Source organism: Leptinotarsa decemlineata, unplaced genomic scaffold (genome assembly GCF_025532065.1).
Source record: "Leptinotarsa decemlineata unplaced genomic scaffold, Ldec_3_MD MMD2_tig00026354_RagTag_RagTag, whole genome shotgun sequence".
Taxonomy (NCBI): Eukaryota; Metazoa; Arthropoda; class Insecta; order Coleoptera; family Chrysomelidae; genus Leptinotarsa; species Leptinotarsa decemlineata.
In genome coordinates, this window is record NW_027412702.1 from 9,470,404 (window position 1) to 9,488,562 (window position 18,159).

Genomic DNA, 18,159 nt, shown 5'->3' on the forward strand with positions numbered 1-18,159 from the left:
GTACTGTACTCTTAGTGATGCTTCGTAGCGCATGTTTTTTTCCAAGGACAACACAAGCACTACAGGAAAATCCTCAAGGCGCTCTAAGAGCGGTGCCTGTGCGAAAGTAGCGAATAAATCCATTCAGAAAAACGTTCTCAGGAAGTTCATTCCACATAAACGCAGTTCTCCAAATGAAAAAGTTATCGAAGCAGAAAGCGGAATTGTCTGACCTGATATTATTATATCCGGTTCGGAAACATTTATCTTCTTGGAGAAAACCGATGCCTGGGTTTTTGTGGCATTGAAATTAACCTGATTACTTTCACCCCAATTCGAAATCACTTTTAGATCCTCATTGAGATATGCAACCTCCTGCTGCCGGTGAAGATGTGCATCCACAGCCGATGTCCTGGGCTCCAAATGGAATGACGAGAGAAGTGTGCTGTCGTCAGCAAAACAATATGTTGGATTCGTGGTCTTTTCTAATAAGTCGTTGATATACAATAAAAGAGGGTTGGAGACAATATAGACCCTTGAGAAACACCAGCGTTGATGGTGAAAGCTGAAGAGCCATACACAAAAATGTTCTGACAAGCCATAGCATTGAAGTTTGGCCAGCAAATCCTCATGCCACACACGATCGAAGGCCTTCCAAATATTTAAGGATATGGTGGCTTACGGCGACTGGTCAATAGTTATTTGGAATATTTTTCTTGCCCTTTTTGGGAATAGGTTGAACGCGAGCAATCTTTCAACAAGAAACTAAATCCCCTTGCTTGTAAGACAGGTTGAAAAGTCTGCAAAATACTGGTGCGAGTTTAATTGCGCACTTTTTAAGTACGATGACGGGCACTTCATCAGGACCAGATGCCTTGTTGATATTGAGCTGTTTCCAAATTCATTTTTTCAACTATGAGGCACTCAACGGAATATTTGACGCATAGAAAAAAAGATGTCACGACAATGATTTTGTTTTCAATGTAAACTTGATTGAAAGCAATATTAGTGTTTTTGGTTGAGTTTGTAATGACAAAAATGTTACTTTTCAAACGTTGATATTTCGAAAGTAGTTCAATATACGGGTGTTCCATTTTGAAAAATAGTTCAAGATGACATATTAAATCAGCTGCCACTTTTCTAATGAAAATAGCTTATCTTCACTACTAGGTGGCTAAAAATCAATACGGGGAACTGACTTCAAACGGGATCTATATTCAATATTTTTAACTTGAACTGACTGAAACTTGACCTGTGGCGCTCAGAAGCCCGTCCGTTAAAATCACGAAATTGCAGACTAGAACAGTGGCAGGCATTTATGAAATCGACCACAGAGTAACCAGGATTCATGCACTATTGCCCATAAGGTGATAGTAACGATTGATCAACAATGGTCGGGAAATATTGGAGATTGTTCTCTTCGAGTGATGAAATGAAGTAATATTTCTCATTAATTTGATCAGGTAAGGTACCCTATGTTTTCTGAAAGGATAATAAACTTAGCAACTTTCCTGAAATGGTAATTTTTTCAGATTTAACAAAATTAATTGTATCTACTCACAAATTTTTCGCAGATAATGCTCGAAGGTATTTATACTATGACATATTTACTTTTTTTTTTGGGAAAGTTTTTGGCTTTCTACTACTCCATCTGATACAAAAAAAAAGGAATGAGAGAATCTTCCAAAGAAAGGAAGGAAGTAATCAATTTGAAACTCTATACATGAATGTGTAGATCATGCAAAGAAGTAACTTTCAGACACAAACTGAAAGAAAGTCCTCCTGAAACAGCTACTTTCATATAAACATTGAATTACACGAAAGAAAATAATTCTTTCGAAACAATGGATGTATAGATGGAGTAGTAGAAAGCCAAAAACTTTCTTTCCCAAAAAATTAATCACTCCTAAAAATATAACCCCTTCAATTCGACATATTTACCTTATATTACAAGGTAAATATATCGTAGCTGTGCAGGACACAAACAATATACACGTTTTGTGAATATTATTTTTGAATAAATATTATTTATTTTGTTCAAAAAATCGAAGTACCTGAGTCTTATTCAAATTTTATACAGGCTTGAGTGAAGGGCCATAATTTCTTATACTGGATAACTTTTCTCAATAACATTTCGAACCATCGTGAACAAAAATGGTGCATTATCTGGAAAGAAGGTGGTTTCAGCTCCACGATCAAGACCAACTTGTTCAAACAGTTTGAAATAAAATTAATATTTTTAATCTATCACACCTTTTCTAACTTCTTGGGACAAACTGTATTTATTTTCTGCAGAATATGAAACTTTACTAAAAATCTATGAGAAATATTTTTGATATCTCAGAAAATATCGTTTGTTTCGGCAAACACCTGAAACAAACACCTTATTTTTGGTTGATGTTATTCGGTTGAAACTGCGAGAAAAACAACTAAATTGCATAAGTCGTCGATGCAGTAAAAATTAGAACGGTGTCAAAAAGATCAGAGACGGACGCGTTTACTCGCCTTTAACGAACCGTGAATACTTTTTTGATTAATGGTAGGGAGGAAACGTCTTAACTTTTTCGTTAAATATAGATTTGTCACGAAATTTTGAGTAGTATTTATTGTTACCGCATGACCTTTGGGAAATGTATGCAAGCGCCGTATTTCATAATGAATAGTCGGTCGAGTTTACGACGTAATTCGGGTGTTGGATGTTGTTACGCATACGCCGTAACGGACATTTACAGGCTATGTCTTTGAATAAATGTGAAATACAATTCAGCATTTAGTTTCTTGGCAAATATTATTGACTAGTAGTTGCCTCCTACTTTGCTCGCGTAGAATTTGGTTTGTCACATTAAGTTTCGTGACAGACCATTTTAAACAAATAGTTACAATAATTTTTTATTAACCCAAAGCTTCAGGTTTCCAACTTCAAGATTGACGAAATTCAACCCCCACACCCGTAAGGGTGGAAATTCCTGATTCCCTTGTATGATGCTTATTTACGCTATACAAAGAACCTACCTGCATATTTCAAGTTCAGTAGCTTCGGCTGTACGTTAATATAAGAGTGTCAGTCAATCAACAGGTACAGTAACAAAACCTGATGTATATGCTGTATTTATGTTAAGTCTTATCTAAATGCGTTCAGTCGTTTACTGAGTAGAATATAAAATATACTCTTCAGTATTATTCGGATTGGATAAATAAACCTAAAGCAATTTTTTATTTTTTCTCAATGTATAGTGGATAAAAAGACTTAAAAATAATATTTTTTTCAGGTTGTCATAACTTCAGTACATAATGAGGTAAGTTCAGTAGAAATAGGTCCACTTATGATTGTAGTTAATTCAGTTATAAGTGATATTAACCCCAATCGAAATTTGTGTTGAACGGCGGTATTATTGGTGGTTTCAATAATACGTTTTACTAGATATGCATTTGGTTGACATTTATTATTATGTTTTCGCTTGGGATCAAACTTTGGGCGAGCATCACAGTGATGCCAATGATCACGAATTATTTTACATCTTCTAAGACATATTTCATAAGCTAAGCCATACTAAATCTTTATGATCTTTTCCCTCTCTTTGTGACCTTTTAATATTTTATCATTGATCCATTCACTTTCCATTATTCTGTTATGCTGACATCACTGTCATCGTTTCTTTTCTATTATAGGATTCATCAAACTCAAGTTCACATTAATTTTCCGTTCTGGAATTCTGTTCAATGTGATCAGTACATCTCATCTTTCCAAGATTTCCTGTGTTGCTTATAATTTTCCTTTAATACATTTTTTTTTACATTTTAATTCCTCCCATACCAAAAAGTTGAATACCATTCAGGTTCTTGGAATTATAATATTGTTAGTGCCGACTGTAATCATCTTGCCTGTTCGTACCAGTTTATTGTTATGATTTGTTGCCGTGTATTCCCATGTATTCGAATTTTAATTTTTCTTTATTGTTCATACATTATCCTACTATTTCTGAGTCTGTTGTGAACTTTTTATACGTCTTCTTCGTAATGAAATTTTAATTTCGTTGCCAAATCGTCTGTAAATCATAGTGTACTTCTCGGGTTGCTAAACATTTCCATTATTAAAAAAAAACTCAATAATATCGGTAATATTATACATACGTGACTTTCCTACCCTGGACCGGTCGTTTATAAATGTTGGGCTGAAAAAAAGCTAACATATAAAAAAAGTGTCCATATTATTCAATGCAGTTGACTTAAGGAGCGATCGTACAATGTTTATATTAAGGGCTTGTCTTTAGCCTCAAAATAGACCACAGTTTCAACGATTACCTATATAACGGCGCTGAATCTTTTTCCATGGTTCATTCTCTTGAAGCCTAGAAAAAAGTAGCTGGGGCCAGATCTGGAGAATACGGTGAATGCGAAAGCAATCCAAAGCTCACTTCATGCAACTTTGTCATCGTTTTCATTGATTTGTGACACGATGCATTGTCTTGATGAAACAGCACTTTCTTTTTCTACAAGTGGGGTCGTTTTTCCTTGATTTCGTTCTTTAAACGGCTTTCCCTTTTCGAGATAGTCACTTAGATATATAGATTTATTTGACAACAATAAAAATTAATTGGCGCTCCGGGGCGACTTCATTGATTCCAGTAGCGCATTTGCTTTTTCAGCTGCAGGAAAACCCGGAAAAACCTGCAGCACCACATCATCTGAAGATTTTGATCTACCAATGTCCTCTCTCCCATAAAACAAAATGTAGAGTGTCTCCAGAGGCTCCAATAGATTCAATACATCGCCAGAACACTTCTTGAAGTGTCAAAAAACAAATTATGTATAAACATGAGCTTCACAAATCTGTTAAAATAAACTTTAGATCTAAATCAGCGCTTTGGAGTCGGTTTACCACGTACATTCTAATTCAGATGACGATCGTTTTAATTCTAGTGTGAAATAATGGAGCCATGTTTTATCCATTGTCACATATCGACGCATAAATTCAGGTTTTATAGGATGCAATAGCTTCAAATACTGCTCAGTTGTTTTTGGTCGATTGTGATCTTGCGCGGCATTCACTTTCAACAGAGCTTTCTCATACTCAACTCCACTTTGCGGTCATCCAAAATTCATTTCTGGACTTTTTGATGTTTTTGTCGTTAACAGCCTCTTTGGGACGTCCACTGCGTGCATCGTCCTCGGTGACCATTTCACATCGTTTAAACATAGTGAACCATTTCTCCATGGGCCGAATAATGTTCATCAATTCAAGCCTTTTAACAGTATTTTTTTACCAAAAAGCTAAAGCTTAACACACTAAAATCCTTATTATCAATAATCTTCGAACTAACAAAAGTTGCTTCACACAAAATGTTCTAACCCACAAACTAATAGTCCGACAGCTGTGAAATTTGTGCACGTGTTGAAGGTTTGGGGTTGACTAATAATCATATGGATTCAAAACTAGTAACGCCATCTGTGAGTTAGCCCACGAACTTTTCAGTCGATCTAGTATGTCACGAAATCGGCTGGTTCATATTTCAGTGATTTCAAAGCATTCCTTGTTTCTTCCTGCATCATTGTTGACACGTTTTGATCTCTTATTGTAGCAAAATTTTTTAGAAACTTTCATATCCTTTCCATTGTCAGGTTATTAGGTACAATAATTTTCCCGTTCTAACTCTTCTCTATATCCCAAAAAAAATTAACCCGTTGGCATGAATATCAGTATTTTTTTAACAATCTGGTTAACGTGTCCCGTTCGGTACTGCATAAGTCGAAACGTCTCGCTAATAATCTCTCTCTGAGGCGGATCGCTCACACGACAATATCACAAAACAATTATGGTCAAATGTGCCGTCGCGTACGCGATACAACAAAAAAGTGTGTCACAGTCGCGTATTATTATGGTGGCTCCTCTTTCTTACGCACTCCGCTGAACACGAAACGGCGGCGGTCTAACCACCGGACCGCGAAGCCGCTCCATTATCGTCTGACACAATATGACCGATTTCGGATGAGAAATTCGAATTGGTCCGTCACACTTCCGCCACTAGTCGAGACGAGACAGGATAAGAAGATCGTTTTTTATGGTGCGAGGTCTTTCCGCGATCATGTGAATCGAGAAAGACGGCGATCTAAGAGATCGAAGTATATTGTACAAACGCAGAGAGCACTAAACGTTTGGTTTAAAGAACACTACCAGGGCTACTTCCCAGAAAAATAACCTATGTTATGAGCGTTTCGTAAAACAGTTGTGTATGTTACTTCCGTTTTTCCATCATTTTGACCCCCACATAATATGTCGGCTGTCAAACAAAAAAATGAACAGTAAGTGACCCCTCGTATTTCGCGTCTAAGTTGACTCATGAGAACGGGTATGAACTGGAAAACCTATGATGTTGAGGTTAATATACACACTGGATCGATCACATGTGGCAAGCAACCTATGGAGCCTACGTTATGTCCCGAATAAAATGGGATCGATCCAACGAGGTACCTGTACAAACTAATACAGGGCAACAAAGTGTCGGACTGGGTGTCATGAAAGAGATTGCAATGGTCCATGAGATTGCAATGGTAAAAAAAAAGTAGGTAAAAAAATAGTGTTATATTCGGTCATGAAAGCAAATAGAATACTTCCAAAAAATGCAATGATTCATATAATCTAACTGGATTCTAGAATGAATATGAATAAAGATGTGATTGAGAAAGCGATGTTTCTGCTGACCGTTTCAGTTGCATTTGAGTTTCGTATTATCAAATCTGATATTTGTTTCAGTTCAAATCACTTTGATCGCAATCTCTGTTGGTGAAGTAACGCGGATTTTTTCATTGACCTTGATTGACTTTGAGAAGAACAGAGTCGAAGAATCCATAGTGTATCATTGTTTAGTCTAGGATGATCTCAATTATCGAATTTGCACATAATGTGACACACATCATTGATCTCGGCAAGCCGAGGCAGATAGGATGGGTACAAGGACGATCTGAAATGAATACTGTGAGTTACTTTGTAAGACTTGATACGAAGCAATCGATTCGTTTCTCTTCTAGCCATAGGAAATATTTTAAGTTAATATTCAATTTTTAGTTGAGTTTCATATAAAGATGTTAACCATGTTCACAATGTCTATATAAATCAGTTCAAATTTTTAGAAAATTAAATCAATCTGGGTATAGGGGTCTGTTGTTTTTAATAACTGACTCTAATTCTAGATTTTGATATGATTTTTGAGTTTAGCCTCATAACGATGTTTGCTTACAGACAGTGCACACAATAGAAGTTAACGTTTTTCCAAAAGTATGGAAGTAGAAGTTTTTCCATAAAGATGGAATCTAACTGTCCTCAACAATTTCTTTGAGACTAGTGACAAGCACTTACTTATTTTATTGAAAGTGTAACAAAGAGCCATCTCGTAAATCGTTTAACTTTGAAATAATTATTATATTCTACCAGCAACACAATATAGCTATTGTAACAAATTAGAGAATTAACTGTCTTAAACAAATTTATTTCCAATAATATTTCAATAGTCACAAACTAATTAATTTACTTAGCAACTAACGCTTAATTTATTTCCACTATTTGAATTCCTTGTTCAACCACTCGATTCACTCTCTGAACTCCACTGCCCTTTTGGGTCGAGAAGCCGACCTTATATATCGGTAACGATCGTTCTAGAATTCTGTTGTCATTTCGGTACTCAACAAAAGTTTAACCGTCGGTTGCCGACTGCATTCCTATTGCGGTGATGTCATGTGTTTGTTCGCTGGCCGACATATCGGTCATGCGCGGCTTCAGATTCGTTAAACTATTCAAGACAAGTCATTATTTCGACGACATTCTTGAAATAACTGATTAAAGTCCTTGTTAAATAATTTGTTGCAGGGCTTCCGTGAAGTCACTCGACATGAATTATTTCCATGTCCCAATAAAAATACCTAGATAATGATTGTCTATCTGAAAAGAGGAGGATGCAAATTAAAATATATGGTGGAACTAAAATTTCCATTTTCGAGAACTTGACATAATTGTAATTCGTGAATTTCTCAACAGCTTTATGGAATTGTGAAAGCAGCTACTGATTTCTGCCTCAATACTATCCCTGTTGAATTCGGAATCTCTGAAAAATAGTGAATCCAAATGAATAATGGAGTGGAACTTTTGTCTGTTCATAGCTCTCATGCTAGAATCTGTTGTCACCATACTTCTGGATATGACGTGTTGAACGACACCAGACTTTACTGGTCTACGAAATTGGATATGAGTCGTTTTAACAGTTTGTTGGAAAAACATATCTTTTTCTATGCCATAGATGATGATATCAGGATAACAATGTTATCCTGATATCATCATCTTTATATTATCATCTTTATATTATTTATATTAGTTAAACTTTACCAAACTTTACTCTAGATTAACTTTGTATTTAAAATGACAACGTCCGATCCGGCCCTGTTGCGACGAATGAGTTGTTGAGAGACTCATTTCTGAAGCGCGATCGTCGAAAAAAATTTACGACTATACAGTGAGACTTTTTTAATTACGACTATTCTAACGTGCATTAAAATATTGATAAAAAGGAGCAATGGTTGCTTCTTTGATGTGCTCGTTTGCCATATAAATATTCATGTCGAGTTGATTGCACACTAAAATTTGAGGAAGTCGTTGTTTTTTCCTGAGAACGATGAGTTTTTGTTTGGAATCTTCGCGAGGTTAACGAGCTAAGTACTTACATGTTCGTTTAGTGAGAAGATGACGGATTCGAACGATCGAACTATGTCGCTTTTGGGTGTCGATTTGTGATCGGTGTGAGAATATTTTTTATGGTTCTTGAAATTGAAAATTTACATTATTTTTCGAAAAAGGTTATGCGAAATCTAGAACACGCCCCTCTGGCTTATTGCGAATAATAATTGATGAAATTGTTCTAGTAATTTCCACCCCGACTTGATTTCGAAACTCATGTAAATTTTTCGACCTCTTTGTGTTTTTTGATTTTAAATACCACACGGAAAAAATATTTAAGAGATCTTGAGTTCTCATTCAACAGCTCTCATCTATGAATACATCTAAACAGAACAGCAAAAACATCCATATTGGGTGAAGAGAAACATTTTCAACAATGTTTCTATCAACCGTTCCAAGAATGAAGAAATTCAGGACATTCTTATCCTGTTTTAACCGAGGAATTCAAAAATAAATTTTATTTTTGAAAAAATCAAAAATCAAAAATATCGAAGTATCCACGCCACTTTTGAAATGGAAAATAATATTTTCTATTGAAAATATAATCTTTCATTAATTATCACTGCTTACCCAATATCACTAAAATATCCCAAATGGTTTCGGAAATATTGAATAATTTTCATTTTTCTCTTAAACACTTTGCATTTTCGTAACGAAGCATGTTTGGACCATAGTTTATACATCATCTTATCATTTTTCATGTAGATTCACATCGCACATTATGAAGAAACACTCTTGAATTCTTGTTTAATGGCTTTCAGAATCTCAATAATATTCTAAATCATGACGTGGGAATATATTTTAACTTATAACTGACCCAGTATATGCGAACGACAGTTTTCACCTGTAGAATTCAATGTCTTCATTAGTATAATTGATATGTTTCTAATTCCTCCCATGAGGTAATCTGTGTAATAATAAACGCATAGCAAAGATGACTCGTAGAGAATTCCAATATAATAATGATTAGACTGACGTTTTAACCGTTTAAGGTTATGTCACCCGTTCACAAGATGTGTGTACTTTCAATCTATAGCGTTTCAAATAAATTTGATTTATAAATGGATCAATTTGTGCAATTGATAGTGACTTGGAAAATACTCCTTGAAAGTTCGATTGATGACCTATTTACTGACCTATTCATATTGAATACAGAATAAAGAAAATAACTTTTGTCTGATTTTTTTTGTTACGACTGGTTTCAGTTTGTTTAATCATTTTCAAGTGAGCTGATGCATTTTGACGAACAAGTCCTCAAATATACAATGATACAGTCAGTGTGCTTTTGGTACCTGTAATAGCTATCTGATATAACAAATGTTACCTGAAGTATCATTATCAATATTAAAACAATAACTATTTAACTTTTATAACATATCAAAACTAAAGACAATTGATCTAAAAACCTACTTGTGGATTTCTCCAACTACCAATGGATCCTAAACTAGTTGTCAAAATTCACAAATTCAAAAGGAAGAGCTGCATAGATTTAGTTGGTCATTGAGGGTTTTGCAATTGGGGTTTCCATAAAATTTATTTATTTCCAATATATACAATGATACAGTCAGTGTGCTTTTGGTACCTGATATGATAAATGTTACCTGAAGTATCAATACCAATACTGAAACAATAACTATTTAACTTTTATAACATATCAAAATTACCGACAATTTATCCAAAAACCTACTTGTGAATTTCTCTAACTACCAAAGTATCCTAAACTAGTTGTCAAAATTCACAAATTCAAAAGGAAGAGCTGCATAGATCTAGTTGGTCTTCGAGGGTTTTGAAATTGAGGTTTTTATGCTTCCAAATGCATATATAGACTGTATGTGGTGTGGTGACTGTTCAGCAGGTTATACAGGCCAGATAATCAGAAACTGAACTTGTTTTCTTAGAAACCGACGTTATCCCATTCTTCATAGACAAATTATTATTGATGTATAATTGGTATAATATGCCCTAGTTAATCATAATTAAGGATGTACTTTAGAAATATAAAATTTGAGTAGATGCTCTAGGTGATTATGATCGTAAAGAAGTGACTTTTAGTATGTTATTCAAACTGTACTGTGAGAGTAAAACATGTCGTGATATTTTTGAGAAGAAGTTTGTGAAAATAAATTATTTAAAAAACCCCAATTTCAAAACCCTCAAAGACTAACTAGAACTATGCAATACTAAGGATCCATTGGTAGTTTAAAAAATCCTCAAATAAGTTTTTGGGTCAATAATTGGTAATTTGGATATGTTATAAAAGTCAAATAGTTATTGTTCTTCCTTACGAATCAGTAGACATTTGTCCTGAAAATCTTGTGAAGAAAATTGGACTGGATAATTTAGGAAACACTTGCTACATGAATAGCATTTTACAAGTGTTGCTCATGACGAAGAATTTCAAGAATACGGTTTTAACGATGAACGAGAACGAGAGTGTTTCCTACTTATTCACCAAACTCAAACAAATGTTCATGCAGTTGCAGTTTTGTAAGAATGTATCATCTTTCCCACCAACCGATATCCTAGAGTCTTTTGAAGTCCACTAGTTAGGACAACAGGAGGATTGCTCCGAATTCTTGGGGTACTTGTTGAATTCTCTTCGTGAGCAAAAAATAGCAGAATCCAGAGCGTCCCGGATCGCCAATTGAGTTTTGTTGTTGTTTCATGATTTGTATTAATTTCTCGATGAGTTTATGAATAAGTTATTTTTTCAGTATAGGAATTGATAATTCAGGTAACATTTGTTATTTCAGGTATCTATTGTAAGAAGCACACTGACTGTGCCACTGTATATTTGAGGACTTGTTTGTGAGAATGTATCAGTTTACTTGAAAATAGTTTAACAAATCGGATGTTACAAATGAAAATCGTAGTAGAAATCAGACAAAAGTTATTTTCTCTATCTTATACTCCTTGACAGCTTATGGAATGAACTTGGATCTATCACCTAAACTCAAATTGTAGTTTTTTCCAAAAATTAATATTGAGTTGCAGTGGGATTCTATGGAACTGCTAGTTATCACTAAAATAAGATAAAAAGAATGTCAAAATATATTTTTCCATGTAGAAGCTGTAATGATATGTATTTTCTATCGCGATTTCTACCTTAGTACGGGATATAATTTTCTTAAAAAAATTGTTGATGATGGTAATATGAAATTATATTTCTGTATTCATTACGATTGAATATTTTTTGTGTTTTGAAAGGGCATTGCAAGTTCAAGTGACAATAAAGATCAACGTTGTGATAACGATTGAATCGACCGATAAAATTATTCGACTCCTATTTGTCGAATCATCAATAAAAGTATTCTCCTGGCTCCACTAATGTTGCTTATCGGAGCAAATGCCTGATATTAACTTGAAATATTTTGAAGTGAAAGTTAATCAGAATTTTCGATTTGGATGCAATAAACTATTGATGATTGATAGGAACTAAGTATGTGGATTCAGGAAAGTGTGATATATGATATCAGTGTGAAAGCAGCCATGTTTTCAAGTTTATAGATGTGCAACAAGGACTCGGCTTCAGCTGCGGGTAAAATAGCCGCGTCTGTAAAACAAATATATTTTAATCACTATTTCTCCATGCCCTTGAATTTCCGGTGGGTAAATTCATATTAAGGATCAGCATTGCACCCGTGCGGAGCCGGGGCGTGTCGCAACCAAACGTTGAGCTCAATATGTCATTTTGTTCTCCACAGACGTTTGATGGTTCACTGAATTAGGGTTTTCCTGTATAAAATAAAAGAAAATATGATACCATGTAGGTAATTTTTTGTGTTTAATTATTGTTATATCATGGTCGTGCTGAAATGTTAATAAGGTACTGTGAGTAAATCAGTAAATCCATTCAACGTTCCGAAAAATATGTAGTTGCTAATTTGCGATAAACTCCCGTTTCCTTTCAACTATATATCTGCGAACGCTCGCGATATACACCTTGAATGAATGAGCACCTCTCATCGGCTGACAAGCTTTAACAAGTTTATGCAATTGTGTTATCGCCTTATAATTATTAAACCATGGCCTACTAGACGACGACGCGACAATTAATAAATACGTTTCGAGAGGAGGCAGCTGAATTTGCGAAAATAATGAAAATGATTGCACAGTAAATATACGTTTCATCTGTCTTGATAAATTATGTGGCAACATGAATATTTGAGAACATATGAACATACAGGAACATGAAAACATATAGGAACATTCCCTCCTAACAGCATAAAAATAGTGACGAAAGGAATAAAATAGTGTGCTCATTACAGAAAAAATGAATTAAAGTTGATTAAAGGTATGGGAAATAAAATGGGGTGGAAAACGTTTTTTCATAGCCGAAACTAAACCTACTATCAGAAAAATTTGAATTCAAAAAGTGTAAGAAATATACAAACCTACAACTACATTATCTGAAATTTTCCGTGTAAAATAGGAAGAACAGGATTTTTCGTTTCAAGTTTCTTCTACAAAGCTAAATCATTTTTAACGATATTTGGTTGAGAGTCACCTTTTTTTGTTCCCACCATAGTATAATTTGCCCTAATCGAAATTTTCAGTATAACATTCAATTTCCAAATTAAACCTAAAAAATACCCTACTTTTAACTTAAACACACCACGTTGTGAAAAAAATGGAAAGTGGTATTTTTGTTTGAATTACCTCTTCGAGATGGTAACAATACTATGGAAAAAAATTCAGAAAATGTAAAATAAAATATAATATCATTAAATGAAGTAAGTACTTGACAAATCGTTGCAATTAGAGATTTCACAAAAAATATGGAAGAAAGTAAATCCAACTCAAGAGTGATGATTAGGAATAACCTTATAGGGATGGAAATTGATTTTCCTTATTTTCCACCGAAATTAGATCTTGGTAATGAAAAGATCTACACTGCAATGTAAATAAATTTTTTACCATGAATATTATTTATTTCTAACGAAACTTAAATGAAACGTACCGATTCGTACTTAAAAACTGTACTTTTTGATAATATTAAACTTATAGAAACAGTTTTTTCAAATCAGCTGCATTGAAACATTTTCCCGATAGTACACAAGAAGTAACAATTCCATGAAAAAAAAATGGCAGGAAATGTAAAAAAGTTTTACCAGTGAATATAATATTTTTGCCAAAGTAATGGTACTTTTCTTTGAAAAAAAAACAATTGAAAAAGAATTACAGAATGATGAAAACGTGAACTAGTGAATTTCCAGAAGATATCGTGAAAATTAATGTAAAAAAAAAATGAAAAACCGAACTAAGTAGGGGTTTTCCCAATTTTTCTAGAAACACTTGAGATCACCTATATGGGAAAATATTTGATACAATTTGTAAAAAAGACAATATTTTCTGTAGTAGTTTTGGTCATCTCCTGATCATGCTGAGGAAAATTAAAGAAACTTGGGACTCAACAGAACTAAACTAGCTGATTATGTTTCCACCCAACCTGCTACTTTTGGATTTATATTTCAAATAATATCTATTTTCTTTTAAACAAATCGTTTTACATATTTTAAAATCATGTGTCTCTCGTAATACGAAAGAATTTGTCCTGATTCATATTATCCCATTAATGCGTTGTATATGTGTGTAGCTAACAATGTTTCTCTTGATTCTAATTTATGCGGTATCTTTTTCAAAAATACATTTTTCAGTACATTAGGCTTAGTCTAGTGTACTGGTGTTCAGGTTTCTTGAAACTTGCAATATACCACTCTTGGGTTACGTTAACACTGGTATTTTCAGAATATATTCGAGAATAAAATATCCCATCTAAAAATATAACTTTTTCCAATTTTCCTAATGTATACTTAAAATGGCAAAACCCTAGTCATCTATGACTCTAGATTGTCTTAAATGCTATTGTAGCAATTGACTTAGAAAATAAACAACATCGTATCAGTCTAGCCATCATTTTTAATTTGCGATTGTTTCAGATCGGTGACAGTTAACTTACGTCTGTTTAACATACACACCTACATGTATTTGATCGAAGGTATTTGAAATATTTATCTTCGTAGATGCTGATTCAGTTGTTTATATACATATCCACTCGAAATAATTTCATTTACACTGATTAATTTTTTGGTAAATTTTCTAGGGTGTAGGTATATTGATATTCATCCTATATAAGTAGGTGTTCAACATGATGATAATGATGAAAAAATATTTCTGAAATCAAAAATGTTATTCACCAGTCTTATATGTAAGGGTAGGCGTAATATATCCTAGCTGTATTACAGAAAAAAATTATGATTTGAAACACATTTTTTTGAGTCATTATTAACAAAATAATTCATTTTGATACAAGATTCTATATACGCCAAATTAAGGGGAAAAAGTATACTAACAGATTTAACGTTATCAATTCCAGGAGAAAAAAATGTTTTGATAAGGCAATAATAGGTATTGGATGATAAGAACACTAAGTTGATCACAAATGCCAACTATTATAGAAGGTGTGATGTTTAAACACAAATGTATTTTGTTCAATTTTCGCAAAGTGTCAAAATAATACCCTTTTGAAATGAAGTCAACTGTTGTGTAATCTTCTGTTTACATCTTGCTTATTTTTCAATAGAATTATCCAAACATATATTCGTAGTGTTTTTTTGGCCACTTCTTCCCTTTCCTTGGATTCGAATATGTTGAAACATGTTTGATTCATTTGAGGAAAAAAAAGTCGACCAATTTAAATTTGAGAATTACTGCAATTGATATGGATTTGAATGGAAAAGTTGCTATTCCTGCATTGCAAATGAATGCAAGACCAAGAATAAAGTTAACTAGTCAAACTAAAAATTTTACATTTTTTTTTCAAAATGATATGCATATCAATATTTATCAGTCATTTGAAGATAGATAATTAAATTTGATGCGTAAGATGATACGAGCAATAGATAATGTACGATACGTAAAATTTTATTTTTGATCAAATAGAATCAACTTCGAATTTTGGAAAATAGGTATATCTCATAACTTCGTTTGAATATTTATTGTAGTGAAACAGATTTTCACTCGTCTTTAAGTTCTATTGTTATAAAAAAATCCATTTTTCAACCAAATTATCTAAAAGAACAATTCGTTTTTTTAGAACGAGCCAATCTTCATGTATGCCCCCTTAATGTCCATTTTTCAATATCACTTCGGTTCAGGGACAATTTTATATAGCGATTAGCGATAATTTAATTCATAAAAATATTGTGAATTGAGCTGTTTCAACTTGAATTCAAGTTCACGATAAAACGATTTGTAAATTAGATACCTGTATTGAAAGGTCTATAACTTCAAATCTAAGTGTCAAAAAGTAGGTAAATCTGTAATGATTTGAAAAAATGAGATGATCATGCATTGTCATCATTTAATGTTTCATCATGTGTAGCATGAACTTTGGTTTTATTTTCAGCAACAACAAAACTCGGGCCCATTCCATCTGATGATCAACTTTGAATATTGTTAAAAAATAAGTACATAAGGTTTTGAAAAGCAAAAAGTAAATTGTTGATTTCAAATTTATACCCTATACACATTTGAAGTACCACATTCGTGTATGATATTTCTCGCTGGCCAAAATTCTAGATGAAGGTGTCATAATCTGAAGATGAGATGATGCGAAACTATCGTTCAATAGAAAAATCAAAACTCAGAACTTACCAAAACTCTTGTTGTCGAGCTTTCGTATTTTGTGCAGGAATGACTCCTTCGGCGACTTCCGATAGTCTTTCAATCCGAAGCCGTCGTCCAGCAACAGCAAGTACTTTTTCTGTAGCTGCAGCTTCTTCGCTTTGTCGCACTCCATCGTTACCATCTTCCTGTGCAGATGGAAGTACGATTTGGTGTTGTTCTTAAAGTCCGCAATCACTTTGAAATAACCACTACAAGACTCGTTGGTGTTTTTCGATTCGGCTATGGCCAAGATCACGAACTTGGCCTGCTTTGCCATCGCCAAGAAGTTTTCCTTTTGGACAGAAGACCACGAGGCCTTCTTCTTTCTCTTCTTTTTCTTGGCTCTTCTCGCACGCGGCTCTTTCGAAGAAGATCTCTGCGACCTCGAGATAAGGGTCGGAAGTAGGTCGGTCGGCGGGATCTGAGCGAGCGTCTCGCTTGGAAAAAGCGTCGTCAAAATGTTGACTTCGCTTCGGGTTGAGGTGCTGTCATAGAGCGGGTCGACTTGGCGATCTACTTCGCTCGAGGTAAGTCTAGAGCGAGAGGAAAGTCTAGACCACGGGAATGGTTGGTCGCGAGACCAGACGACTCTGCTCTCCAGAAGTTCGGGTTGCTTGACTTCGCTTGCCGAAATTCCGAATGGATTGACTCCGCTCGCGAGCGGTATAGAGTGGGAAATGACTTTGCTCGTCAGAGGTTTAGCCTTTGGCAGCGATTGGTCGCGAGGCCAGTCGGTTTCGCTCACCGGAGGTCCGGGCTGGCTTACTTCGCTCGGGCGTGGTCTACCTCTAGGGAGTGTTTGGTCACGAGGTTCGGTAAAGCGGGAATCGACTTTACTCACTAGATGTCTAGATCTCGGAGGCCAGGTGGTCTCGCTCACGGCAAGACCGTATTGATTGACTTCGCTCGTGTTTGGTCTAGACTGGTCATCTTCGCTCGGGAACAGTCTGGAGGGCGAATCCCAGAAAAACGGTTCACTGGGGGGAAAGTTAAGTTCGCCCGGGGGGTTTTTGAGTTCGTCGGGTTTGGGGTAGTTGACTTCGTTTGGCGGATAGACGATCGCGTCTATGTGGGGTTTGGCGTTTCGGTTGTGCGCCGCTTGAGTTCGCCACAATCGGTGGTGTCGGATTCTGTGGTGCGGTCTCTGGACGTCTCGCGAATGCCTGTCGCTCGTCTCGGGGTACTTCTTAGTCAAATCCGTCATGGCTAAGTTATCTATGCGGAAACCGGAACAACTCAAAATGGCTAAGATCACTAGAAATAGAAAACATACACATTTTTGGTACATGTCTAAGTCGCGCTTGTCCGTTCGACTCAGGAGAGGTTCACGGGCCGGAGTCCTTGCGGTGATAATATCTGACGTCCAGGAGGCGGAAGATTATTCGGTGGTGCAACAGTCGGTGCTGCTTCATCTTCCCAATGGTCACCGCCGCCTTTCACACACATGTCACTGGGGGCGGTAGCACTGCATCGTCGGCGTCGCGGCACTGGTGATCGCACACGTTTCGAAGTCGTCGCGTTCTCTGATCTATCGGTAACGGGGTGTCGTCGCGTAGACAATGTTTTCTGTAGCGAGGCTCAAGCTGCACTGAAGCAGCGCGCCTCCCCACTACTGCCGGCATCGCATCGGAGCGTTGTCGACGGGACTCTACTCGAATCGACGCCTGAACTTCGCGGAAACTTTGCTATTGCTTCTGACTTCTAAGGGTGGTTTGATAAGGGCGGGTTTTGACGACGTCTTGCTGTAAGGTAGCCGGTGGAGTTGGTTTTCTACATTTCCAAAGTTGTAT

At 35.4% G+C, this 18,159-nt stretch overlaps 1 protein-coding gene and 1 long non-coding RNA gene across 6 annotated transcripts in view; one reads left to right on the top strand and one right to left on the bottom strand.

Annotated features, from left to right (window-relative positions):
- Positions 1-17,974, bottom strand: part of LOC141486451 (uncharacterized) — a 176,584-nt gene extending 158,610 nt beyond the window's left edge. For 2 of the 4 annotated variants that reach the window (XM_074184458.1, XM_074184457.1), the window contains exon 1: positions 16,358-17,972. In XM_074184458.1, the coding sequence (XP_074040559.1) occupies positions 16,358-17,657 (1,300 nt within the window). In that variant the 5' untranslated portion in view covers positions 17,658-17,972. Of the gene's footprint in view, positions 1-16,357 lie in introns of all 4 variants that reach the window. The other 2 variants (XM_074184460.1, XM_074184459.1) reach the window with 2 other exon arrangements.
- LOC141486454 (uncharacterized) overlaps positions 1-18,159 on the top strand; it is a 427,453-nt gene that overhangs the window by 103,763 nt on the left and 305,531 nt on the right. For both annotated transcript variants that reach the window (XR_012467850.1, XR_012467849.1), the window contains one exon: positions 3,249-3,275. This is a non-coding gene — a long non-coding RNA (uncharacterized lncRNA). The remainder of the gene's footprint in view (positions 1-3,248; positions 3,276-18,159) is intronic.